Source organism: Bos grunniens, chromosome 5 (genome assembly GCF_055505025.1).
Source record: "Bos grunniens cultivar Pamir isolate PY7600 chromosome 5, Bosgru_T2T1.0, whole genome shotgun sequence".
Lineage (NCBI taxonomy): Eukaryota > Metazoa > Chordata > Mammalia > Artiodactyla > Bovidae > Bos > Bos grunniens.
Window position 1 is genome coordinate 108970117 of NC_141169.1, and position 27706 is coordinate 108997822.

At 38.7% G+C, this 27706-nt stretch overlaps 1 protein-coding gene across 50 annotated transcripts in view; it reads left to right on the forward strand.

Annotated features, from left to right (window-relative positions):
* Positions 1-27706, forward strand: part of WNK1 (WNK lysine deficient protein kinase 1) — a 130182-nt gene that overhangs the window by 67170 nt on the left and 35306 nt on the right. For 47 of the 50 annotated variants that reach the window (XM_086402490.1, XM_086402494.1, XM_086402495.1 and 44 more), the window contains exons 5-8: positions 17173-17261; positions 19069-19288; positions 20573-20906; positions 21654-21841. In XM_086402490.1, coding sequence (XP_086258616.1) covers positions 17173-17261; positions 19069-19288; positions 20573-20906; positions 21654-21841 — 831 coding nt within the window. Of the gene's footprint in view, positions 1-17172; positions 17262-19068; positions 19289-20572; positions 20907-21653; positions 21842-26258; positions 27501-27706 lie in introns of all 50 variants that reach the window. The other 3 variants (XM_086402540.1, XM_086402542.1, XM_086402541.1) reach the window with 1 other exon arrangement.

The window sequence follows — 27706 nt, forward strand, 5'->3', positions numbered from 1 at the left end:
AGGAATTAGCAAAGGTTCATGGGCCAAATCCATCCTGCTACCCATTTTTGTACAGCCTATGAGCTAAGAATGCTTTTTGCATTCCTAATGGTTGAGGGGGGAATCAAAAGAAGAATAGTATATGATGGCATGTGAAAATTATATGAAATTCAAATTTCAGTATCCATGAAGAAAGTAAAGATAGCCACTCATTTGTTTCTGTATTTTCTATGTCTGTTTTCACATATTATAATAGTAGAGTCGAGTAATTGCAACAGACTGTTTAGTTCCAAAAGCCTAAATTATGTACTGTTTGGCTCTTAACAGAAAGTTGCCAACTCCTAAATATATGCCACCAAAACTTAAAAAGTTCTCTGAAGAGTTCTGTAAATAATTACTGATCTGTCGAAGTAGCGGTGATGTTCTGTTAGAATGCCATTAGCTTCTATACTTGGAGTAGACAGGAGAATCTCAATGTACACAAGTAGTTACTTCAGTAATCAGCTCTGATAATTTGTAAGCAGTCTTTTCTCTCTCTTAAGAGTAGAATTATCACTTCAGTGGTGAGAACATAAGAGATTTTAATGTAATAACCATTTTTCACTGGCCATATTTATTCTTTCTATTGCCAAAGAGCAGATAGCATGTTAAACCTAGCATTATTGCTTGAGGTGATAATTCTAGATTTTAAACACAAATACCTATTCACAGAAATACTTTGTTTACCTTCCAGCAATGCTGAATGTTTTGATAGTGAACAGACCAGAAGAATTAAGTACACATAAGCTAGCTAAATAGTTAAACATTCTCTACTGTCTCTTTCAGCTACTGCCCTTCTTTGTGGATCTTGCAGTATTTCTAACTTGAAACTTGGTAGATTTTGTTAAGAATTATCAGATAGTGCTTTGCTGTCAGAGAGACTGCCCAGGCATTACTAGTGGTCTAGGGGTAGGTGTCTCTGATTAATCTTGTGAATTCAACTCCTGATTATTTCTCTAAACAAATAAAGGTTGGTACTTAAAATATCTCAAAGGATCATGGAATTTTAGTTTCTTTTTGTTAAATGAAGTCCAAAAAATAACTCTCCTATGTAAAAAAATTAAGTTATAAATTACATGGTAGTACCAATTTTTTTTAATGCAGAATGAAAGGGTGACCTGTATTAAATTCTACCCTGTTTCATACTTACCCACCCAATATGCTTACCTAGTTAAAATTATGACTAAGTAAGATGAGTACGTGAAGGATGGAGTCAGCCCTATCGGGTAAAAAGCTATTCACCAGAGGCTCAGGGCTAAAACCAATGGTTTGAGTTCTTTGACTTCAGACTGTCAGGCACAGACAGCACTGCCATAAAATTAGGTAAAAGTTTATGTAAGTAGTTATTTGGTAAAAGTAAAGAAAACAATTTGATTTTAAGATAATGCATATGAAACAGTGTAATCAATTAACAGATGAATCTTTATTTGCAAATGAGAGCTCTAGCTCAGTTGAGAGGAGAATCCCCTTCTCAAATAAAAAAAGTCTGGTGTTAGCTTAATAGACCCTAAGAAGACCAACATCACAGTTTCCATAGTCTTAGTATGGTATTTAACTTTTTTCAGTCTCTCAATGGGTTGTGTGGGGTTTTTTTTAAGATAAAAATGTACATACCTTAAAATTAACTGTTTAAATCATTTTAAGGTGTAAAATTCAGTGGGTTTTAGTGTTCTCAGTGTTCTGCAGTCAGCACCACTAATGCCAGAACCTTTCTGTCACCTCAAGAAATAAGCCCTATACCCATTAGCAGTCGTTCCTCTGACAGCCACTAATGTGCTTTCTGTCTCTGTGATTTGACCTGTTATGCACATTTCATACAAATAGAATCATTAAATATATGGCCTTTTGTGTTAGACTTTGTTTTTGTGTTATGCTTTGATATAGCATAGTGTTTTCAGGGTTTATCCATGTTTTAGCATGAATTGGTTCTTCAGTCCTTTTTATGGCTGAATAATATTGCATCGTATGAATGTCCTTTATATTTCTGTAGTTTCTTCCTTCTTTTCTCATTGTTTAAACTATTTGAACCTATAGCCACCCTCACCTGGAGAGGAGTTGGGAACAGAAGGGATGAAATATACAGTGTTTTAAAAGGTACTGTCCTAGAGCCTGATTTATTAAATCTTTGCTTACAGTGTTGTGTTTGTAGCATAGCATTCAGCGTGTTGTAGGTACTCAGTGATATTTTAAAGAATAAATGATTCAGTTAAAGGAATCCCAGATAATAGTCAAGTCGGACACTAGTAAGTTTCGAGGAGTTGAATTTACCCTGCAAATAAGATCACCTTAGAAATATTAACTTTATCCTACTGATGTGAAATCAAGTAGTGGCTTAGAAACTGATAAACTTTATATATGTACATACACAATATATTCTGTAAAATGGGGGAAACTACTTGGTATAAATCAAGCAGAAAACAGTAACTTTGACAGAGTCAGAATTCCAGGATTAGAAAGGCATTTGATAAAGTCATCTATTCATGTGTTCTTCTGTCAGTTCTCACATCACTATTTAGATATTTGCTGTGCAATGTGCAGTCCCCAAAAATGTAAAATTTTGGCCCTATCCCAGACAGATTGGGTCAAAACCAGCGTTTCACAAGATCCAAAGATACTTTTTGTGTATGTTAAAGTTTGAGAAGTGTAAGCTGGAACAGTGATCACCACAGGTCCCTTCCAGGTCTGTATACCTTATTTTTGGTTAAATTAAAAAAAAAAAAAAAAAAAAGACTATTGTAATAGCAAACATTATTTGACTAAATTTTTGTTCCATTGTTCATGGAACATTTTTACTAACATTATAAGTAAACAAATTGACTTCGAAATCTAACCCTATTTAATTGCGGGTTTTTTTTTTTTTTTTGGTCGTATTCAGTAGTTGCTTTTTAAAAATGCAAAATAGTAAGTAAGTCAAGCTGCAGAAAAGTTGGAATAAAAAGCTTGAGGTATTAAGTCAGTTGAACTGTTGGAATCCTTAATTTCTAAGAATACTGAAAGCATTTACGTGTTCTTTATTTTTCCTCTTAGCTTTGAAAATTGAGTTCCATATTATCCACAGTTCATTATTCTGTACTGTCAATTATTGTATTTCTTATTTGGGAAGTGTTGTCTTGGTTTCACCAACCTCCATTCCCATCTTCTGACTTCCATTGAAGAAATAAAAGGGGCAGTTTTTACTAGTCCTTTTTAAATTTTCTAGCCGCTTTTTTTTTTTCCCATGTTTTGGGTGCTGAGATAAATGTGTGGAGAGTTTTAAGTACCTAGGTTATACAGTGATTTATATGATTATATAAGCAATAGTGATGCTTCTACTGAAATAGACCTTGAAATAGTATATTACATGTCTGACCTTGCAGTGGTACAACTGCCATGTAAATAGCAGATGTTAGCAGTGTATTAACACATGTACATGCTAGTCTCAGACATTGCATTAAGCACTTTGCATATATTATGTAATTTAATTCTTCCAACAACCCTGGCCAGGAGCGATTTACTAGTATTATTATCTACATTTTGTAAATAAATAGTCTGAAGCTCAGAATGGATAGCCTGTGATTACATATCTAGAATATAACAGGATTATTTGTTATTCTGTTATTCCAGGTCCCCTGCTTATATCAGAATTCTGTACTGAATCCATAAATGTCTAGTGCAGTGTCAGTCTGTGACCTGAGGGCCTTTAAACCTGTGTGTAACTGCCAACGTGAAGGGTGGAGATGTGTAATTTACCAGCTGAATAATTACATTCTGTGGTGCACTGATGATAAACTGTTGTGTGTCATTGTTGTACACATGCATTTCATTCAGGTTCTACTGTCTGTGCTTGCTCAGAGAGGCCTTCCCTGTCCATCCATCTAAAATGACCTTACAAGTGCACACACTTTACTTCTGTCTCCTTATGATTTTCTTTTTTTTCATGACTTTTGTCACAGCCTTACTGTGTTTACCTAAAGCCCCAGTTAGAACATATTCTTGGGCTGGCGGTGTTATTTGGCTTATTCTGGGCTATATTCCTAGTGTTTAGACCCAGTGGGTACAAGGCACTCAGTATTTGTGAGATGAATGCATGAATCCAGAACTATAGGGAGTGAAACACAGTGTTGCCATGGAGGAAGTGGGCTCTGGAGGTGGGTCTACCTGTGTTCAGATCCCGCCACTGTCATTTCCTGGCTGTGATACCTGGGGCAAGTTAATTAACTTCTCTGAGCCTAAACTAGTACTGAGGATAAATGAGAAAAGTGCCTAAATACAGTTAGCAGTCAGTACCTAACTCACATGCTAGTAAAGTAATGCTCAAAATTCTCCAAGCCAGACTTTAACAGTACGTGAATCATCAAGTTCCAGATGTTCAAGCTGGATTTAGAAAAGGTAGAGGAACCAGAGATCAAATTGCCAACATCTGTTGGATCATCAGAAAAGCAAGAGAGTTCCAGAAAAACATCTACTTCTGCTTTATTGACTATACCAAAGCCTTTGTGTGGATCACCACAAACTGTAGAAAATTCTGAAAGAGATGGGAATACCAGACTACCTGACCTGCCTTTTGAGAAATCTGTGTGCAGGTCAGGAAGCAACAGTTAGAACTGGACATGGAACAACAGACTGGTTCCAAATAGGAAAAGGAGTATGTCAAGGCTGTAATTGTCACCCTGCTTATTCAACTTATATGCAGAGTACATCATGAGAAATGCTGGGCTGGATGAAGCACATGCTGGAATCAAGATTGCCAGGAGAAATATCAATAACCTCAGATATGCAGATGACACCACCCTTATGGCAGAAAGCAAAGAACTGAAGAGCCTCTTGATGAAAGTGAAAGAGGAGAGAAAAAGTTGGCTTAAAACTCAACATTCAGAAAACAAAGATCATGGCATCTGGTCCCATCACTTCATGGCAAATAGATGGGGAAACAGTGACAGACTTTATTTTGGGGGGCTCCAAAATCACTGCAGATGGTGACTGCAGCCATGAAATTAAAAGATGCTTACTCCTTGGAGGAAAAGCTATGACCAGCCTAGACAGCATATTAAAAAGCAGACATTACTTTGCCAACAAAAGTCCATCTAGTCAAGGCTGTGGTTTTTCCAGTAGTCATGTATGGATGTGAGAGTTGGACTGTAAAGAAAGCTGAGCGCTGAAGAATTGATTCTTTGAACTGTGGTGATGGAGAAGACTCTTGAGAGTCCCTTGGACTGCAAGGAGATCCAACCAGTCCATTCTAAAGGAAATCAGTCCTGAATATTCATTGGAAGGACTGATGCTGAAGCTTATGCTCCAATACTTTGGCCACCTGATGTGAAGAGCTGAGTCATTTAAAAAGACCCTGATGCTGGGAAAGATTGAAGGCAGGAGGAGAAGGGGACAACAGAGATGAGATGATTGGATGGCATCACCGACTCAGTGGACATGAGTTCGGGTAAATTCCAGGAGTTGGTGATGGACAAGGAGGCCTAGCGAGTGAACTGAACTGAACTAAGTATTACCATTATTATTAGCATTAGCATCATTATGGCAGGTAGTAAAATAAGCTGTCTCTTGTTCAATTCTTTTATCTAGTGACATTCAACAAACAGCAGTGTTTAAAATGTGTTTAATGAACTTAACACTAAGTTTTAAATGAGTGCAAATGAGCTAGCATTTATTATCTTGCCTCTTGCCAATCACCTTGCAAAGTGCTTTACATATACTATCTTATTTTAATCTTTTGTATTCTGGTAAGTAGATAATACTTAAATTTCACAGGTAAGAAAATAGATTCAGGGGTTAAGCATTTTGCCCAAGGACATGAAGGAGAAATACTAACTGTAGGATCAGAAATCCTTAATGTTATGCATGTTAAATGCATGCATAAAATCCATGTTAAATGGAATTTAATCCATTTAAGATTTAATCTTAAAATCCGTTTTAAGCATCTCTTAACTAATACAAACCTTAGAATTTATTCCTTTGCTTGCCTTTGTTTTTAAACTTTTTCCCCCTAGATTTCAAGGGAGAAGACCTGAGAGTACATGGGTTTGGTTCAGTTCAGTCGCTTAGATGTGTCCAACTCTTTGTGACGCCATGGAGTGTAGCACGCCAGGCTTCCTTGTCCATCACCAACTCCCAGAGCTTGCTCAAACTCATGTCCATTGAGTCGGTGATGCCATCCAACCATCTCATCTTGTCGTGCCCTTCTTTTCCCACCTTTATTCTTTCCCAGCATCAGTGTCTTTTCCAGTGAGTCAGTGCTTCACATCAGGTGGCCAGAGTATTGGAATTTCAGCTTCAACATCAGTCCTTCCAATGACTGTTCATGACTGATTTCCTTCAGGATTGACTGGTTTGATCTTGCAGTCCAAGGGACTCTCAAGAGTCTTCTCCAACACCTCAGTTCAGAAGCATCAGTTCTTAGGCACTCAGCTTTCTTTATAGTCCAATTCTCATATCCATAGCAGACTACTGGAAAAACCATAACTTTGACGAGACGGACCTTAGTCAGCAAAGTAATGTCTCTGCTTTTTATTACACTGTCTAGGTTTGTCATAGCTTTTCTTCCAAGGAGCAAACGTGTTTTAATTTCATGGCTGCAGTCACCATCTGCAGTGATTTTGGAGCCCAAGAAAATAAAGTCTGTCACTGTTTCCATCGTTTCCCCATCTATTTGCCATGAAGTGATGGGACTGGATGCCATGATCTTCGTTTTTTGAATGTTGAATTTTAAGCCAACTTTTTCACTCTCCTCTTTGACTTTCATCAAGAGGCTCTTCAGTTCTTCTTTGCTTTCTGCCATAAGGGTGGTGTCATCTGCATATCTGAGGTTATTGATATTTCTCCCGGCAATCTTGATTCCAGTTTGTGCTTTATCCAGCCCAGCATTTCGCGTGATGTACTCTGCGTAGACATTAAATAAGCAGGGTGACAATATACAGCCTTGAGTCTAAGATTGATAAGTCTAACATTGGTGTCATAGGTTTGAGCCCCTGTTCAAAAGAGAAAAACTTCAAGTTATCTTGAAATTTCCCACTGGCATTGAAAAAATCCAAATAAGAGTGCTGAGGTCCTTAGCACAATTTTTGTCTGCAAGTAAAGGAATCACAGTGGCATCAGTTTTTGGTGTAGAGGATAGTGCATTTGTGTTTGGAGCAGTGCACAGGCTCCCATGGATCCAGAGAGTAATCAGCCTCAGGGAATCAGGAGGTCAGCTAATTGCCTTGGATAGAGCCAGTCAGATTTGGTAGAGAGTTTGAAAAGGCTTGTTTTCCAGTGGGATCATAAGGTTTGTTCAAATTCCTGTAAACTAATGGTTCATACCAGTAAGAATCTGGCTGAATCCAGCCTTCTGACAACCAAGGTAGAAATAATGGGGATTTTTAATTACTTTGTTTGTGTAATTTGACTTTGTCACTGATTCCATTAGCCTTTGGATTGCAAGGTTTGAACATTCTGTCTGGGAAAAACAGAATTAAAGCAGTTGGAGTGAAATTCCTTTTGGTCTTTATATAACAGATTGCATTTCAGCGTACTTTTTTTTTTACAGAAACACGTGGAGCTGATTCCTGATTAGATAGGGATTGAAAAGTTGAGAAAAACGTTGTATTTTTTTCATTAGCAGTTGGAATTTTTTGGTGATGTCCCAGAGATCTAAATCCACTTGGAATTAGCTGAAATGATTGCTTTATAAATTTTATTCCTATTTCCATCTAGTAAATTTAGTTTACACACATAGGCAAAAACTTTGTGTATCATCTAGTGTATCCTGGGAACATTTTGCATGATTCTCAAAGTCACTGTAGTACTCTCCTATGATTTGATTAATATTAAAGGGTCCTAATATCCAGACGTAATAAATCAGACCATTAATCTTAAACCACAGAGTTGGAAATCATTCCCAGCATTTTAGATGCTAAACAATAGTCCTAAAATCCTTGTTAGAGAATTTCTCAGAAAAACTAATTTTCCTTATCCCAACTAAATGTTGTTTTGTAATTCTCACAGCATTAGACTACAAGTAAAAACTGTAGTTTTTACTACATCTACTTTCTACATCTACTTAGGATGTAGAAAGATGGTTGCTGCTGTTTTAAGGAGAAGGCAGTGGCACCCCACTCCAGTACTCTTGCCTGGAAAATCCCATGGACGGAGGAGCCTGGTAGGCTGCAGTCCATGGGGTCGCTAGGAGTCGGACACGACTGAAGCAACTTAGCAGCTGTGTTTTAAGTGCAGCATACAGTGTTGAGCTTCTTGGGATCTTGTAGATAATCTGTGTGCCAGAAGGTTGATACAGATACATTGTAGTTTTTCCTTGTCTCTGGGTGGTTTGAGGTGTACCTTGAATACTGAGGTAGGACTCAGTTGACTAAAAAAGGGAGCAGTAGAAAGAAAATGCTTGTGAAAATGTGTAGTATTCAGTGAAAAAGCAACCAGTTTCACTAGACTTACTTGGGGAGATAGGAATAGGTAGAAGTTGGCTTGTGAGGGCTTTCTGCCCCAGATTAAGTTAGTACTGTAATATGGACTGAAACATTGAACTAGACATTATTGAATTTGGATTCTCGTTTTTACTTTACCATTGACTAGGCCCTTACTTCCTAGAATATATTCTGTTGTATTCCAGGTGCTACTGATGATGCAGTATATCTAGTAGGTGTCTGATACATACCAGACTGGACTGGACATGACTCCTCATAGGTTCCATGAGGTATTGAATTCTGACCTTGACATGGCATTAATCTTTCTGGCGTACAGTTGTCTTTTACAGTTGTCTTGTGTGAGCAGGTAGGGACTCTAGCTCAGATTCTTTCTAGCTCTCTGATCCTATGGCCATCTTGTAAGTGTGGGGAATTATTAACCATATTTGAGTCGTGTGATACGAATTAAATGATATCAGACAATTGGAAACGGTTAAGTGTCAGATGATTGGATGAAGCTAGGTGATTGAACAGGCCGTGGTGTAAAATAAATACTGGAGAGAAAAGCAGCAGTGAGGCCCATCTTAACTTGGTCTTAGTTTAAGGAGGTGAGATGTTGACAGATATAGATGAAGACCTACAAGACCTTCTAGAACCAACACCAGAAAAGATGTCCCTTTCATCCTCGGGGACTGGAATGCAAAAGTAGAAAGTCAAGAGATACTTCTAACAGGCAAGTTTTGCCTTGGAGTAGAAAATGAAGCAGGGCAAAGGCTAACAGAGTTTTGCCAAGAGAAAGCACTGGTTATAGCAAACACCCTCTTCCAACAACACAAGAGATGACTACACATGGATATCACTGGAGAGTCAGTAGTGAAATCACATGGATTATATTCTTTGCAGCCGAAGATGGAGAAGCTCTATACAGTCAGCAGAAACAAGACTGAGAGCTGACAGTGGCTCAAATTGTGAACTCCTTATTGCAAAAACCAGACTTAAATTGAAGAAAGTAGGCAAAACTACTAGACTGTTCATGTATGGCCTAAATCAAATCCCTTAGGATTATACAGTGAAAGTGACAAATAGATTCAAGGTATTAGATCTGATAGACAGAGTGCCTGAAGAACTATGGAGGTTTGTAACATTGTACAGCAGGCAGTGATCAAAACCATCCCCAAGAAAAAGAAATGCAAAAAGGCAAAATGGTTGTCTGAGGAGGCCTTACATATAGTTGAGAAAAGAAGAGAAGCTAAAGGCAAAAGAGAAAAGGAAAGATATATCCATCTGAATGCGGAGTTTCAAAGAAGAGTAAGGAGAGATAAGAAAGCCTTCCTCAGTGATCAATGCAAAGAAATAGAGGAAAACAACAGAATGCTAAAGACTAGGGATCTCTTCAAGAAAATTAGAGATACCAAGGGAACATTTCATGCAAAGATGGGCTCAATAAAGGACAGAAATGAGATGGAATACCAACAGAAGCAGAAGATGCTAAGAAGAGGTGGCAAGAATACACAGAAGAGCTATACAAGAAAGATCTTAATGACCCAGATAACCACGGTGGTGTGATCACTCATCTGGAGCCAGAAATCCTGGAGTGTGAAGTCAAGTGGGCCTTAGGATACATCACTGTGAACAAAGCTAGTGGAGGTGATGAAATTCCAGCAGAGCTATTTCAGACCCTAAAAGATGCTACCATGAAAGTGCTGCACTCAATATGCCAGCAAATTTGAGAAAACTCAGCAGTGGCCAGAGGACTGGAAAAGGTCAGTTTTCATTCCAATACCAAAGGAAGGCAATCCCAAAGAATGTTCAAACTACCACACAATTGCACTCATTCTCACATGCTAGCAAAGTAATGCTCAAAATTCTCCAAGCTAGGCTTCAACAGCATGTAAACCGAGAACTTCCTGGTGTTCAAGCTGGATTTAGAAAATGCAGAGGAACCAGAGATCAAATTGCCAACATCCGTTGGATCATAGAAAAAGCAAGGGAATTCCAGAAAAACATCTACTTCTGCTTCATTGACTATGCTAAAGCCTTTACTGTGTGTATCACTACCAACTGTGGAAAATCCTTCAAGAGATGGGAATACCAGACCACCTGACCTGCTTCCTGAGAAACCTGTATGCATTCAGGTCAGGAAGCAGCAGTTAGAACTGGACATGGAACAACAGACTGGTTCAAAATTGGGAAAGAAGTACTTCAAGGCTGTATACTGTAAATGTGCCTGTTTAACTTATATGCAGAGTACATCATGTGAAATGCTGGGCTGGATGAAGCACAAGCTAGAATCAAGGTTGCCAGGAGAAATATCAATAACCTCAGATATGCAGATGACACCACCCTTATGGCAGAAAGCAAAGAAGAATTAAAGAGCCTCTTGATGAAAGTGAAAGAGGAGAGTGAAAAAGTTGGCTTAAAACTCACCATTCAAAAAACGAAGATCATGGCATCCAGTCCCATCACTTCATGGCAAATAAATGGGGAAACAATGGAAACAGTGACAGACTTTATTTTCTTGGGTTCCAAAGTCACTGCAGATGGTGACTGCAGCCATGAAATTAAAAGACGCTTACTCCTTGGAAGAAAAGCTATGACAAACCTAGACAGTGTAATAAAAAGCAGAGACATGACTTTGCTGACTAAGGTCCGTCTAGTCAAAGCTATGGTTTTTCCAGTAGACATGTAAGGATATAAGAGTTGGACCATAAAGAAAGCTGAGCACTGAAGAATTGATGCTTTTGAACTGTGATGTTGGAGAAGAGTCCCTTTGACTGCAAGATCAAATCAGTCAATCCTGAAGGAAATCAGTCCTGAATATTCATTGGAAGGACTGAAACTCCAATACTTTGGCCACCTGATGTCAAGAACTGACAACTGACTCTGGAAAAGACCCTGATGCTAGGAAAGATTGAAGGCAGGAGGAGAAGGGGCAACAGAAGATGGGATGGTTGGATGGCATCACCAACTCTATGAACATGTGTTTGAGGAAGCTCTGGGAGTTGGTGATGGACAAGGAAGCCTGGCGTGCTGCAGTCCATGGGGTTGCAACGAGTCAGACGTGACTGAGTAACTGAACTGAACTGATGTTGTCAGTCTGGATTGGTGGTCACAGTTATGCAGAAAAAGCAATGATGTTGAGAAGTAACAAGCCAGTAAAAATCTCACTTTTGTCCAGCCAGAGACCTTTAGCCATTGGAGGGGAAGTAGGAGTACTAGCAGCTCGCTGTTACCTGCTGTTTTAAACGTTTCTCTTTGTTTAAGGAGCTCCCAGAGAATAATAGTACTTAAATGTTGTGAAGACGCATCTGAGAATGAGTAAGGTTTCTATTCTGGATCATGGAAATAATGATGCCTTTAAAAGAAATTGGTGAAGTCCAGAGAAAGGCAGAGTTGAAGAGAAGGACGATTTAAACCTATAAACTGTTACACATATGTGAATGGTATTTTATTGTACATAGTGAAAACTCTTAATTTTGGTATATTAAAAAGACTGGTCTTCACAGAGTTAGATATTTGTCCCTATATTTTACCTTTGTCCAAAAAAAGCTGCCTCAGTTTTGGTTTTGTTTGTTGCACAGTAAAGTTTAAAAACATTCTCACATACTTATATCTGATAAACCTATGAAGCAGAGAACATGATACCTGTTTTCCTCTGTTTCGTTTTCATTATCTAATCATAGTCTTGAGCAGGCTTGCTCACACTCTGAAGCTAAAGGTAGTGTTGGACTACCTGCTGTAGTTAGGACCAGTCTTGGCCTTCTGCACTACCTACTTGGTGTGCTTGGTAGTGATGAGTTATGTTGAGCAGGAAAATTGTTGGAGTTAAGTCATTTCTAGCCTTTAGAATAGAGATATTCCTATCAAATAACTTCTAAGCCATTATGCTACTGTTCCTGAGTGATTGAAGCCTCAGTATGCACTGCCTTAATGGGGATTCAGGCCTACCACATTACAAGGGACAGCACTTTGTTATGTTACCCATCATAACACTGCCAGGAGCAGTGCTTTTTCTGTCATCTTTGTTAAATGCTATGAGGAGAAACCTTTCTTTAATCACCAGGATCAAAGCAGGAGTCATTTGGGTCCATGAGCTCTTCCTGGTAAATGGAGATGTCTTTAGGTAGATCTATATATTAAGGCTTTTAGGGAAGGAAAAGGAGAAGAATAAATTCTTACCACTTCTGTGTACTAATTCGCAGCTGTTAAAATTTTTTTAATGTACCATGAGACTGTGGTAAGACAGTTTACCTTAATGTCACCACTTTCTAAATTAGGTAAACAGGAACTGTTACGCTCACTTCAAGTGAGTTTAAAGAATATGGCCCCGGTCACACAGACTAGGTATCTATAGACTGAACTCTGTATACTGGGAGCTCAACCCCAGTATTGGGGTTTTCTTTCTTGTCCAGTGTTCTTTAGGCTGTATATTCTGAGTTTACATTTTGGTCACTGAATTCATTCCCCATTTTCTTTTGAAGCTTAGTGTCAACAGAAGTAGGGGGAAGCGGGTGTTCAGATAAACAGATTTCTAGTGTAGGTGTTAGTGTCAAGGAGGCGGAACCTGTGGACATGGCGAGGGTGGAGCTTTGAGCAAGTGAAGAATTGTGTTTGTGTAGGGACCTGCTGCTGTTGAGGGAGAGGCAGGGGGAGGAGAAGCAGAATAAGTTTGCCTGCTGTTCAGCATGTAGTTGTGTTTAAAGGGCTGATCAGTAAGTAATAAGGAGATTGTTGGCTGAGCAGAGCAAACCCATGTTTGAGGGTCGCGGAAGCATGGCTAGTGTTAAACAGAAAATTCATCTTCAGCCTGATTTTGATGTCTGCCTTGCTTATGCTGTGGGCTAAGTTATCCTGTTAACTTATATCCTATACAATTCCCTCCCCCCCATTTTCCTCTAACAAGTCTGTTTTGCCTTTTCTGATGGATTTTACAAAGAGAGATTTTTGCTCAGTGTTTGTCTTCGTAAATTCTCGTTGCTGCTGCTGCTCTCAAAAGGATTGTATAAATGAGGTGGGTAAGAATTTCCAATATATACCAAAGGTGTGTTGTGATATTTATGTATGGAAGATTTTAGTTAAAGTATTGGGATTGTTAGTTCAGAATGCTTTTCAAAATAGATTAGTTCTGCAGTTAACTTACACAGCATTTTCTATGAGGAGGAAGGAGACTTTTCTCAATTCTGAGTGGTTAGGAGAATTTTTACTCTTAGGAAGAGAAAAATGTTACCCTGACACACACTGCAGCTTAAGTTTTTAAGAAGCAAGTGCTGACAGTTTTTAAGAGTGAGAAAATTGAACTGGAGAATACTATATTATGACTCATTTTAATTTTTATTATGACTCACTTTTATTTTTTCAGCAGATTAGCTGCAAACTATAAGTATATAGAATTGACAGAAAAACTCAGTCTGTGAGATGCATATAAGTTTGGAGTTTTTCTTAGTTTAAATAAAGCAACATATTTTATAAAGATTTATGTCAGTTTTTTTTTTTAAATATCAACTCTGATGTACCCTTGGAGAATCACAATTGTTTTTTTCTTTTTGTTCTCCATTTAAGATTGCATAAAAGTTACCTTTTTGTTTCATTTATGAGAATATATAATTTTAATCTCAAAGGTGTCTTAAATGGATATACATTAGCTGTTGAAGAAGTACTTGTGTGTAATGCAGAATAACAAGCCACCGTTTCATGTCAAAGAAACATTTTATGGCATTTCTGCCTGAAGAGAGGTCTTGTGAATCACAGCAGTGAGGAAGAGTGTTTCTGGAGTTGGCAGGTTGCTAGCTCTGGAAGGGTGAAGGGACAGGGTGCCAGTCTTTAACTTAGGTTTTCTTATGTGTAAAACATTAGCTCAATTTATATTCCTTAGTACTCTTTTCTGTTTTGTGTTCTTGAACCTCATTCAGAATAGATGAGCAAAACTTTGCTTGTGTTGGTCAGAACAGAACTGAAATAAGACTGTGTGGGGCTAAATCAGAGAGTATAGAAAAGAGGTGTCATTTGAAGGATTTTTAGACTCTTAAGTTAATCATCTTTTTTGAAATAAATTCAGGGAAAAAAGATGAAATATTATCATGAAAACATTTTCTTATTGTTCTGTCTGGTGCTTAAATCATGTTTTGGAATAATCTTAAATCAACTTTTTAATTTAAAAAATTATCAATTATTTAAAAAACAGTTCTCTTAGATAGAACAAGAAGCTTCTGAGTATGGTGCATCTTGTGTATTGAAACATGTGCTTGTTGATTTTAAGTGGCTTTCCATCAGGTGCCCCAGATGACTTCAGTAGGTCACATTCAAGGTCATTGACGTTTTATGCTTATTTTTCCTTTTTTTTGGGTCACTTTTAATATATAATTCCTATATATCCTTGCTTCTTTCCACATGATTCAGAATACCTCTGTTAGATATTTTGATATATATTTGGATAATCCTGACTTCTGGTGCTTGGTTAAATTTCTTCTTGTCTTTTTCATTGTTTCAGTGGGTGATGTCTGAATACAAGCTGCTGGACTGTCTCTGTTGTATTGGCTGTCTTAGTGCCTGCAGTGTTCTTTAAGGCAGCAGTAGCAGCTGAATATGGCAGTGGCGGTGGCAGTTGTACAGTAGTGATGCAGAGTTTTCTGTACCTGAATCTTGGCTATACTTTGAGAAAGCAGCTTACCCTAGTAGAGTCAGTGTGTTATATGATGCATAGTTGCTGGTTTTGCGACTGTGATCTGGTATCTCGGTTGTTCAACTCGCTTTTCTACCTGTAAATAGAAATTCCTGTTGTGAGTGTGTTTGTCTGCATAGGTCGGGTTAACAAGAGGATTGTTTTTAAGGATAACCAAAGCTGAAAGCATGTTCACTGTGGATCTTGGTGATGATTTTTCAAAGAGAATTGTATGCTTTCTTTTTAACTCTAAGCCTTATTACCTTTGGTGATTACTTTTGAAGTCAAAGGTGCCTTAGGTCAGCAAACTTAATAATCCAGAGCTTTCAACTTGGATAGTCACATATGATTCTAGTTCCCATGAATATAGTTAAACAGGTATTATCCCCCTTTGCTAGACAGGGAAACAAAGCTCAGAGCTGCTTCTGCTTGTCCAGCTCACGCCTAATTCAAGTCTTATGCTCTATCCTTTCATCTTTCCAGTATGCCTATGCTAAATTGAAATGGAGGAGTCTTAATATAGTCAGTATATGTGTGATTTATTAACTCAATATGTAGAGTTGCCAGAAGGTCAGACTCATTCCTCTAAAATGCGTGTGTTTATGGAAGTGGGAACATGTCTTCTAATCCTGTTCTATATCCTCTTTAACTTCTTTCCTATAACATTTGAAGTGTCCTTACATGAAAGGCCAGCTGTGTATTAGTGTCTAATTTTACCAAAGAAGAATCTTTCAGATAGTTTTCTGCCAATAGTGAGTGTTCTAGGAACTTATAATATACAGTATCTTATTTTATTTTTTTAAAAGTATTTTAGACTGTTCTTCCCATTATATTTATAATTGGCATCTTAAAAGTTTGCTTTTATGCTTTCACATGTTTGTTGTAAAAATTAAAAGCAAATATAAAAAATCTCCAGTGTTTCTGCTACCAGAGAACTTTTAGTGAGCATCATCCTTTAAAAAAAAAAAAAAAAAACAGTTCCTGTTTTCTTTAGCTTTAATTTAAAATACCATGCCATACCATACCAGCTTGCTCAATTAAAGCAGGCTTTTCCTTCAATGACATTGTTTTTTGTTTTTATTAGAATGATTATGTGAAGACAAGGACTGGTGGGGAAGACTTAGCTAGACTTGAAAAATAAGAAGATTGAGGAAAAATTCAAATAATATGTATTGTCACCGAGATATTAGATGATTAATTCTAGTCCCTGTCTCCTCCTTGCTGTGTGTTAGGTGGTCATAGACTTACTGTGCCTCTTGGAAAGTATATTGTGTTGCTACTTCAGCTCAGTCTGTGTGACTTAGAAGAGGCAGGAATAGATAATGAGATGTTCTTCTCCACACCACCTCTCAGACAGGAGTAGGTTGTTATTCTTCTATCTTATATACATTTTCCACACACCGCTGAAATTTTTGTTGGCAAAGAATTTACCTTTTGTGAAAATTCTTAAACTATTACAATGATGCTATTTAATATAATAGTGATGTTAAATTTTTTTCTGAAATTAATTAGAAAGTTTGTCTTTCAGATGTGTCTGATGTGTTGTCATTTTATGTTTTCATATGTACAAGACAGTTTGCTCTTCAGTTACTATACCAAACCAGTCTAAATTCTTCCCTTCTTACTGAGTTTGTTAAGGAGTACTGTAATGATAGAATACCTGCCAGACTAAGCGTGTGAATTCATGCCCACACATGGGTTCTCTGTTCAAAAGAGTTGCATGTTATGTTGATTAATGTGTTAGGGAACAAGGTTGAACAGAAGATCTTCTAACCAATTAGAACATTTGGGCTTTGTTTTAGCCAAAATTTCCATTACCTGAAACATAGCAAAAGATGCTAACGATAGTCTGCTTTTGTCACCAGCAATGTCGTGGCCATGGAAGTAAGTGACTCCACTTTCTTAACTATTCCCTATTGTTACCTTGGAGGGGCTAAATTGCTACTACCCAGCTTTGACCCTGCATGAACTAGATCCTGCAGGCAAACCAGGAAAAAGCCAGGATGGTGAGAAGGCAGTCTGGTAGAACCTTAGGAGGCAAGTTCAAATTCAAGTTCAAAGTCCCTGCCTTCATTGATGTGTTCCTGTTGCCATTTTTATGATTTTCAGGGGGTGAAGCCAGCCAGTTTTGACAAAGTAGCAATTCCTGAAGTGAAGGAAATTATTGAAGGATGCATACGGCAAAACAAAGATGAAAGGTAAGTTGCCTCTTTTGACCTGGATATTGCTTAAACAGAAACTTCAAGTATAATATGCTTTGAATAGAACCGTCAACCTAAGGTGTATGTAATACTTGACTTGTGGTTAGTTTCTCTGTTTATGTCTTGTAATATCTTTGAAAGTAAAGTTCTGTCCACTGGAGGTAGTATTCAGATTTAGTATACTGAAATATCGTAAAAATGTGGTTTGGTAGACTGAATATACCAGAACCACCTTAAATGTAGCTTCTACATTCGATAAGAGCTACTTACTTATAGCATCTACCTGATTTGTAAAACTCACTAGGTCCTATCCTGATACAGTAGATCTCTTCCTTAGCTGTTTACCAGTTAAATTCTAAAGATGAAGTAAAATTTTGGCTCTTTAAAATCAACTCAGCTATGTTGGTCTTGATTTACTGTTGCTATGCCAGAATTGAAGAAGAGCAAAATGTCAAAATTCCTTTGAGTAAGAAGAGACAACTTCACCCAGAGCTTGGGAGGAGATCTGGCTTAGTCATTATGCTAACAGAGGGCTTTTCTCAGAGGAGTGGCAAGTATCTGATCTGCCATATAGCTGATTCATCACCCGTTAGGCATGGCAAAGGTCCAGTGTCTGTTTTTGAAAAATAATCTACCTTCAACCATCCCCGTCACTCTCCACAGAAGAAAAAGTAGACGCACTAGTACAAAGTGTAAATTGAACATAATCTACCTCTTGAAGAATGTGAGTGATCAGGTATTTCAGCCAAATTAAAGAATTCCATATCTTCACTTCTCCAGTCTCATATTCTTTTCATAACTTTGTTATTTGGAAGAGCTTAATAAGATCTTGATCTTTAAGGCTTTTTAGTAGAAATTTAGTTTGGGTTTCTGTTTTTATATACACTGATTGAAAAGGAGACGCCTTAATCTCTTGAAGAACATTTTTTTAAAAAACCATAAAGGAATATTTGTCTCCAGTCATAGAATGTGGTCCTCTTGTTTCTTGTCTGGATGGAACAGTTTACTAGATTACTGGTATTCTGAGACCATTTATCTAGAGAAAACTGTTCATAATCAGACTTCTGCTTGCCTAGTACACTAGGTGCTGAACCGAGAATTGAGAGGATTTATTGTGTAAAGAAAAATTGCTGTATTAGAAGGTAATGTACTATAGAAATAAAAGGTTTTTGAGTTTTGATTCCATGATTTATGACTTTTATAACTGAGCAAGATGGTCAGTCTCTCTCAGAATCCATCTATTTCCTGCTGATCAGGAAATGATATCTCATTGGATACCAGAAATCAGATGAGATCACATATACAAGACTTTGGTTAACTATTAAAATAAGCAGTATATAACACATTTAAAAATATAACTTCCAGGGAGAGTAGCACTTACATATATACACTACCATGTGTGAAATAGGTACCTACTAGGAAAAGTGTATGGCACAGGGAATCCAGCTGGGTTCTCTGTGATGACCTAGAGGGGTAGGAGGCTCAAGAGGGAAGGGGCTGTATGTGTACATATAGCTGATTCACTTTGTTGTACAGCAGAAACTAACACAATGTTTTAAGACAATTATACTCCAGTAATAAAAAGTATCACTTTCAGCCCTTATTCATAAATGAGATTGTTTTGATCTTCCATAACTTGAATAAAACTGTAATCAATGCTTAAATGAAGCAGTATAGAAATGAATTAGAAAATTCCTGTTCTTTTTGTAGTCCTTTTTCATTATTCTAAACATAACATATTTGAGAATTATCTTTTAAATCTAATGGCATTTTGTTTTTTGTTTCTTTCCCTTCTCTTTTGAAGATACTCTATCAAAGACCTTTTGAACCATGCCTTCTTCCAGGAGGAAACAGGGGTACGGGTAGAATTAGCAGAAGAAGATGATGGAGAAAAGATAGCCATTAAATTATGGCTACGTATTGAAGATATTAAGAAACTAAAGGGGAAATACAAAGACAATGAAGCTATCGAGTTTTCCTTTGACTTGGAGAAAGATGTGCCAGAAGACGTTGCTCAAGAAATGGTAAATTAACACTGATCAAGCCATTTAAATTTTATGTTGATTTATATACGTTGATACTATTGATCAGAAAAGCAATTTATGAAGCAGTGTGTATGTCATATTCTATTGATAAAAAATTACATTAATGGTCCCAAGATTTATTCTTATTTTAGGAGACATGTATATGCATAGTTATGTATAGTGGTAGGTGGATGGACAGACAGGCAGGCAGGCAGATACACAGAGAGGGAATGAACTGGAGGACATTTTGAAGTCATTTTCAAAGTCTGTAAGGTTGACTGACTTCTAATTAGTGTAACCTATTTAGTTAGAATAAAAAATTGTTTTGCATATTGATACATTAGCCTTTGGTCAGTCATCTGGGTAATAAACCCAATAAGCAGATCACACATTGTTTTTACGTCAAAGAAAATCTTCAGGATAGATCATTAGTAGGCAGCTTTGGCCAGTCGTTTTCAAGGAAACGCTTTGCCAAGCTTAGGCTTTCCATGGTGCCTTAATAGCCATTTACTGCGCAGAGATGCAGACAGTCTCTGCCCAAATGTGTCAGAGCCATTCAGTACTTATATCTGAGAAGCAGTCAGCATGAGAGAGGTACTTATTTTTAATTGTCAGGTTTTTATATTATTTGAGTTTTTATTTTTAACCTTCATATATTTACCACAGTTATTTTGTTTGGTTAAGTGGTTGTCTAGTGAAAAGATGGTAAAGCGTCTGCCCACAGTGCCGGAGACCTGGGTTCAATCCCTGCATCGGGAAGATCCCCTGGAGAAGGAAATGGCAACCCACTCCAGTACTCTTGCCTAGAAAATTCCATGGATGGAGGAGCCTGGTGGGCTGCAGTCTGTGGGGTCGCAAAGAGTCAGGCACGACTGGGCGACTTCACTTTCTTTTCTTTTCTTTCTTTTCTAGTGAAAAGAAGTAAAAGCGACACAGGTTCATACTGACGGTTATGTGTGAGTGGGAATTGAGGATAGTAAATGAGCCTTTTGGTTTTACCACTTGGATGCTTAGGTTCCCTGTTGATTTGTTATAATTAGTGAAGGTACATGTACTTCATGAGTTTGTATAAAGATAACAGCATCTACTCCATGAGTATCTGCAAAAACGGTGGGCAAGTGCATAGTGCAGACCAGTGGTTTCACTGTTTGGTAAAGGTCAGTCCTCGGACAATTCTTTCTCTCTCTCCTTCTCTGTTTTCCTTTCCCCAAAGGCTGTTGTTTGTGTTTGGTTTGTTTTCTTTTGCTATCCTGCTGCTTCCTGATGTACCCTTTCATCCTGTAGGTAGATTCTGGGTATGTCTGTGAAGGTGATCACAAGACCATGGCAAAAGCCATCAAAGATAGAGTGTCGTTAATTAAGAGAAAACGAGAACAGCGTCAATTAGTGCGGGAGGAGCAAGAAAAAAGAAAGCAGGAGGAGAGCAGCTTCAAGCAGCAGGTGGAGCAGCAGCCCAGCACTGCCCAGGCCGGAGTCCAGCAGCCCCCTGCCACCAGCACTGGTGGACCCGCTGCCTCTGCTGCGTCTGCGTCCGTCTCCACGCAGGTAGAGCCAGAAGAGCCTGAGGCCGACCAGCACCAGCAGCTGCAGTACCAGCAGCCTGGTGTGTCTGTGATATGTGAGTATCAGGGGCCCAGTGAGGTTGCTAGGCACGCTCTTACCTGACGCTCTGTCTTCCTGATCATCGTTTTGCACTGGCCTCTTGGTTTTGAATTGTAAATCTAACATATAAAAAAGAGGTTTGAAATGGTTTCTGTCTCTGTTTCCTTTTGGTTCTTACGTTCACATCTAATAGCATAGAAGAATGGGACAGTGGAGAAATGGGATTAGGATGTGAGAAATTCTGCAGGTTCCAGCATCTTGGATGTTCTATTTGTAGATTCCTACCTTTTACAATTTCTTAATAGTGAAATGTGACAGGTTTATCTTAGCTACTTAATATTGAACTGCTTAAACTGATTTCAGCTCTTTTAGCAAAGCTGAATAACGTATAAACTAGAAATTAATGAGGCTACTAGTTAACTAATTAGAACCCGCTGGTCTCCATGGTTCAGACTTTGGAAGCTGTGTCAAACTTCAGGCCTATTAACAGCTGTTCTGTTTTATTCCCCCTTGTTCATCAGGTGGTAAATTCTGTGATGGCCAGGGGATTTTTTTTTTTTTTTTTAAGATGAAACTTTTCTACATGGATTCCTCCATTAAACAAAGAAATCTACTTATTAAAACTAGTCATTCTTTATTTAGTTCAGGTCTGTGCAAAGATAAGACCAATTAACTCTAAAATCAGGGGTTTGTGATGCGAAAATGTGAATCTCCTTTTCATGATTTGTCTCTCTGTCTTGTATTTTGGCAACTTCTCCTTCAGCTGACGGGACGGTTGACAGTGGTCAGGGGTCTTCGGTCTTCACGGAATCTCGAGTCAGCAGCCAACAGACAGTTTCGTACGGGTCCCAGCATGAGCAGGCACCTTCCACTGGCACCCTCCCAGGGCACACAGCATCTGTTGTCCAAACGCAGGCTCAGCCCCATGCGGTATATCCACCCTCAAGTTTGGTGAGTAACTGCGCAAGAGCGCGCACGCCTGTAACATGCTCAGGGCACACTCTGCCGCTGAATGAGTGACAGCACGAGTCCAAAGTGAAAAGTACAAGTGGTGCCTTTCCAGAAGAGGCAGGTTATTTATTATAGAGTGCTTCTGAGTGGTTCAGGCAGGGTGGGATACATGCATTACTCTGTGAAGACACTGTTCACAGGATTTAAACTAATCAGCATTTGATTAAAGATCATGCTCTCTAGCACTTTAAAGTTGAAACTGTTCAAAGCAATGTAAGTTAGACATACAAATGGTTTGGGGGTGGGGGGCAAGGAGAGTTTTTCAAGTTACTTGAAAGAATTACTAAGTATTTTCTGTAAGATGTCTTATTGTGTAAAACACAGGTAAGACCTTCAAACCATTATAGAATGCTGCATGTGAGTACACCAGAGAAAAGGAATGACCATTTAATTTAGCGCTTGTGTTTAATCATCAGTTGCTATGCGTGTTCTTGCCTTAAAGTCTGTGTTGGACACAAGTTCCTTCCCCAGTATATGTTCATTTGCTTCTCCCCTTTATTTTGGTATCTGTTTTATGACTGATTTATTTTCAGATTTAATTTGTAGCAATTATATCCTGATGTATATATTGTACATTTGTACCTCTGCATATATACACATACACACACACACATTACTACCCATGTTTTACGTTAGCCACTCTTGCTTCTCATACAGAGACTGTTCAAATAGACCAGTAGATAATACCCCATTTCTTTGGTCAACCTTCCATGAAGTCTTCAGAAGTGAACAAGATGCATCTTCTGCCTCAGGACGGAATTGAGAATAACTGGTCACTACAGTGCTCTTGTTTAGTGAGATCTTTAGGCAGATAGATTGCCCCTCTGTCTCAGAAACTTTTAATCTGGATTTGTGGAACTCTTGTTCTTCATTGAATGAAACTCTTTTCTCTGGTAAGAAAATACTTCTGCTTGTTCTGGTCTCTTACCCTACAGCTGGAATAAAAGATGTTTGCTTGTTTGAGAGTCCGTTAGTTAGTTCTGCATTGGCTACATCTTAAGATGAACAGCCACAATTACAGAAAGAAAACTTCCAGTTGTAATAGCAATCTACTTCTCTGACCTTTAAAATAAGTAGGTAGGGAAGAACAGCTTTATACAGACTGTACAAGTGTATTTCTGTGGTGTAACAAATATTATTTGTCAGCATTTCTTATCAGTTTCTACTCTAGTTGATTTCTTCTGGATCATCATAACTATAGATTTTTTTTAAAACTTTTTAATCTCTTGGCTTCCTGCATCACAGGATATGAACTTTGGGTCTCTATTTAGAAATGGAAAAGGATTGACCATTTATGAAGATGCTAAATATTTAAGCCACAAATATAGCTATATTTATTAATGTTCTAAAAGCACACCATTAATGAAATGAAAAAAGGCAAACATTCCTGCCTTTTAATGATAATATTCTATGGAAGTGTCATGAAGAATTACTAAATACTGAGGATTTTTCAAAGCTTTTGTAATCAGTCCTAATTCCAGGAAGTATTTACCATGGCTTGCAATAGCATATCGATTACGAGTAAAATTTAAAAATACAAGAGAAGCAAGAGTGGGGGAAAAATTAATTAATTAAACAGCTCACAGTTTCTAAAAGGAAATAACAGACATGCTCAGGACAGCCTTAGAGCTTTAGATTTGCTGCTTTGTAGCTATATTGAAATCTTAAGATGCTTTAAACTTTTAAACCAAAGTTGAACCTCTGATATGGCTGAAAAAAATTTAACGTTATTCTTTAGAGATTCACAGTTTAGATATTTTTCCATTGACTACATTAGTAAAAATACAGAATATTTCCCGTACCTATTACGAATTATGTCTAGAAAACTAATGCTTTTCCTGGAATATGACTTTTAGCTTTATAGACAGATAGGCAAATGTGATAAACTATTCTATCGGCCAGCAACTTTTTGTCTACTGCCTTCTAAAATCGGATTGAGAAATCTTGTATGTCTGAGGTTCCCAGAGCTCCAACAGAGCAATCCAGTCTTAAGATCTTCTGCATCTTATAATGTGCATTAAACTGATAGAATTTATTAACAAGTTTGCAGAGACTGCAAGCCAGTACTCATCGTTTTCCCAGTCTGTTCTGCTGCCTCAGTTGGTCATTCTTATTCATACACTCATAACAATTAATGTTATTTCAGAATGTTTAGGAAGGTACTTGATCATTATTTTGGTGGTTAATTTTAAAAAACCTGTATTTGACCAACAGTGTAGAGAGAATAGTATGGTCTGCCAAGTGTGCTTTGTGGAATTCTGTCTCCTCAGAAAATGACTTCGTGGAATGGGGGGAGGATGGAACATTTCTTTATGTCAGCTGTGCCCTGTTACCATTGTACATTTTGTTTTGTTTTCAGAGTGCTGTGTTTTTCACGTGTGTGTTTGTTTTCTGTTTAGCCTCGTCGTGGCCGTAGCATGTCGGTTTGTGTCCCCCATCTTCCTGCTGTCCCCTCTCTGTCCCGCATCTCTCCCAGTGCTCCTTCCACCCCACCACCAGTGCTGTCCGCACCTCTTTCTCCTTCCCTCCTCCGGACTGCCCCCGAGGAAACTTTTGCCGAAAAGCTTTCTAAAGCATTGGAGAGGGTCCTGCCTATGTACTCTGCCTCTCAGCGCAAGTGCCGACGCTCCAGCCTGCCTTCCCTCTTTGTCAGTGCTGTATGTAACATCAACTTCCTGACAGATGAACATTTATCACCAATGAATACATCCAGGCATCAGGAGTTGTAATAACGATTAAAAAGCAGGACTGAACTTAGTACATTTTTAGGAAATAGGTTTTTCCTGTAATTTGTTATAAGGCTGTAATGGGGAGAAAAGCAAGGAGGCAATCAGAGAGAATGCTTATAACACCCTTGGCACATAGCAGTTTGTGAGCAGCAAAATTTAGCCTTTATTATAATCTCCTATCCCCTACCAGTGTATTAAACTCCTTGCATTTTCACATTTTACCAAAGAGTATGTGTGTTATTTAATTTTAAACTCATTGGCTTTTTCGAAAGCAAACTTTCTTTTTATCAAAAATTACTGAAATATGTTTTCACTTTGTTCCAGAGAGATACCAATAATGCTGCATTTTTTCCCATAGTCAGTGAGGAATAATTGAAGAGAGAAAGTTGCTTTTAATTTGTTACCTATTTAAAATGAGGGATCAACAAACTAAAAGGCCGCATAATGTTCCCTCTTGGCAAGTTTTTTTTTTTTAGATTGAATAATGGACCTTGACTCTGGCAGTACGTTAGATGCACGCAAAATACATGCAGTTTGCTTTGGCCCATTAATGTCTATAGATGTGTTTATCTGTTAAGGTTATTTCAAACACTGTGGGACTTTGCTGCTGCTTTTCCAGATAGAGGGTTTGGTTAGCATTCTGATCTAGGAATCCCAAAACCTTCAGATTTGTACTTAGGACAGTGATTAACTGTATAGTGTCTTGTGGCCTCGGAATACTCTTGAATAAACAACAATAAACCAGAGCATTCCGATTCAAAATAGAAACCTCATTTTAACTGTTGTGAAGAAGTAACAGTGGAGCCGTTTTCCGATTTTGATAGGATCTTTCCTATTGAAAGAGTGAAACTGATCTATCCTTTAAAAAAGGGCCCGTGAAAGTGAATTATTACAGTGTGTACCATTTGCATTTGACAGGGTACAATTCTCATTTTTAGAGTGTTTAACCTAGAACTGCTTCTATGACCAAAAAATGCTGTCAAATCAAGTTGGCTATTTACATTACCCTTTTCACCTGATTTGAACAGCAAATTAGTCGACCCTTAAACTGGTATCAGAAAAGTGGGCATTCAGTGGTTTGGCATCTGTAACATGTTTCATGTAATAAAACTAACTGCATATGGTTTGGGGCAGACGGGGAAAGACATGATGGTCACCAGCCAAGCTGGTGATTTCTTCTGATTTCTAGAAATCTCTTCTGATTTCTGGTTAGAAGACATGACATTAGTTAATCAGAAATGAACCCTGGAGCCTCTTAACATAGCAGAAGACAATAAGGCTTCAGGGTAGGAAGATTTGGTACAGTCATAGGTGAGCATGTTACTTGTGGGTAAAAGCAGAATAGTCACTAGGAAGGTTAAATTCTTCTTTTCCTTTGAGGAGGGGAGCATTGTGGAAAAGCAGCTCTTATCTAATGCAAAGATCCCCACAGAATAGTTTTATTGACCCTGGATGTATTTAATGGGTTTTTACTATGCACATAATTTCCAAAAGCATTGTATTTCTTTATTAATTATAAATTTGGTGTAACCGTTTTGTAGGGTTACACAGAGCTGCCCAGTTGTGCATGTCTGATGTAATTTCACATATGAATGTATGAATTACTTGTCTTATTCATGTTGATACAGCCTCAGTCCATGGCGCATCCGCGTGGGGGGACCCCAACATACCCAGAATCACAGATATTTTTCCCAACTATTCATGAACGTCCAGTTTCTTTTTCACCACCTCCCACCTGTCCACCGAAGGTGGCCATTGCCCAGCGGCGTAAGAGCACCTCCTTCTTGGAAGCCCAAACTCACCAGTTCCAACCCCTGCTGAGGACTGTCGGGCAGAGTCTTCTTCCACCTGGTGGCAGCCCACCTAACTGGACTCCAGAGACTGTAGTCATGTGGGGCACTGCAGCCAGTAGAGTTGCTGGAGAGCTGTGTGAGGTGCAGGCCCATCCTGTGTTCGAGCCAGCTCCAGTTTACAGTGACTACAGAGCTGGACTGATGCTTCCAGAAGAAGCTCACTACTTCCTCCCTCCAGAAGCAGTGTATCTAGCCGGGGTACATTACCAGGCCCAGGTGGCAGAACAGTTTGAGGGTTTTCCATACAGCTCACCAGTCCTGTCAAGTCCTATGAAGCAGACACCTGAGCAGAAGCCAGTGCACGGGGGCCCCACCTCCAGTTCTGTCTTTGAATTTCCATCGGGACAGGCTTTCCTGGTAGGACACCTCCAGAATGTAAGATTAGATTCGGGACTGAGCCCAGGCTCTCCCCAGTCTAGCGTTTCTGCACCTATCAGTACAGATGCCACACGCTTGAAGTTTCACCCTGTCTTTGTTCCTCATTCTGCACCTGCTGTGTTAACTCATAACAACGAGAGCAGAAGCAGTTGTGTGTTTGAGTTTCACGTTCATACTCCAAGCTCCTCTTCAGGAGAAGGAGGGGGAGGAGTTTTACCTCAGCGCATTTACCGAAATCGGCAGGTTGCTGTGGACTCGAACCAGGAAGAACCACCTCCTCAACCTGCAGGACTACACAGCCGCCTGCAGCCTGTGACTGAAGAACAGCAGATGCCCCAGGCCCCAGAGTTGACCATCTCTGTGGTGGAGCCCACCGGACAGACCTGGCCCATAGGAAGCCCAGAGTACTCCAGTGATTCCTCCCAGGTCACTTCTTCAGACCCCAGTGAATTTCAGTCACCTCCCCCTACAGGGGGAGCAGCTGCTCCTTTTGGCTCTGACATCTCATTACCCTTTATCCGCGTGCCTCAGACAGTGTTACAAGAATCCCCACTCTTCTTCTGTTTCCCCCAAGGAGCCACCTCTCCGCAGGTTTTATCCGCCTCATTTTCTTCAGGAGGATCTGCACTCCATCCACAGGTTATAGGAAAACTTCACGGTTCTTTTACACTACCCTGCTGTGACAGTTACATTTAAGTTTTCTGTCCCTCTTTTCCATTCATCAGGGATATTGTTTAATTTATTGTGGAGTTTCTCCATTGAGCGGGAAGGGTGATTTTAAACTACTTGTATTTAAGACCAAAATTTGAGACCGAAGCGGCTTGATTGACCTATAATGTGTACAA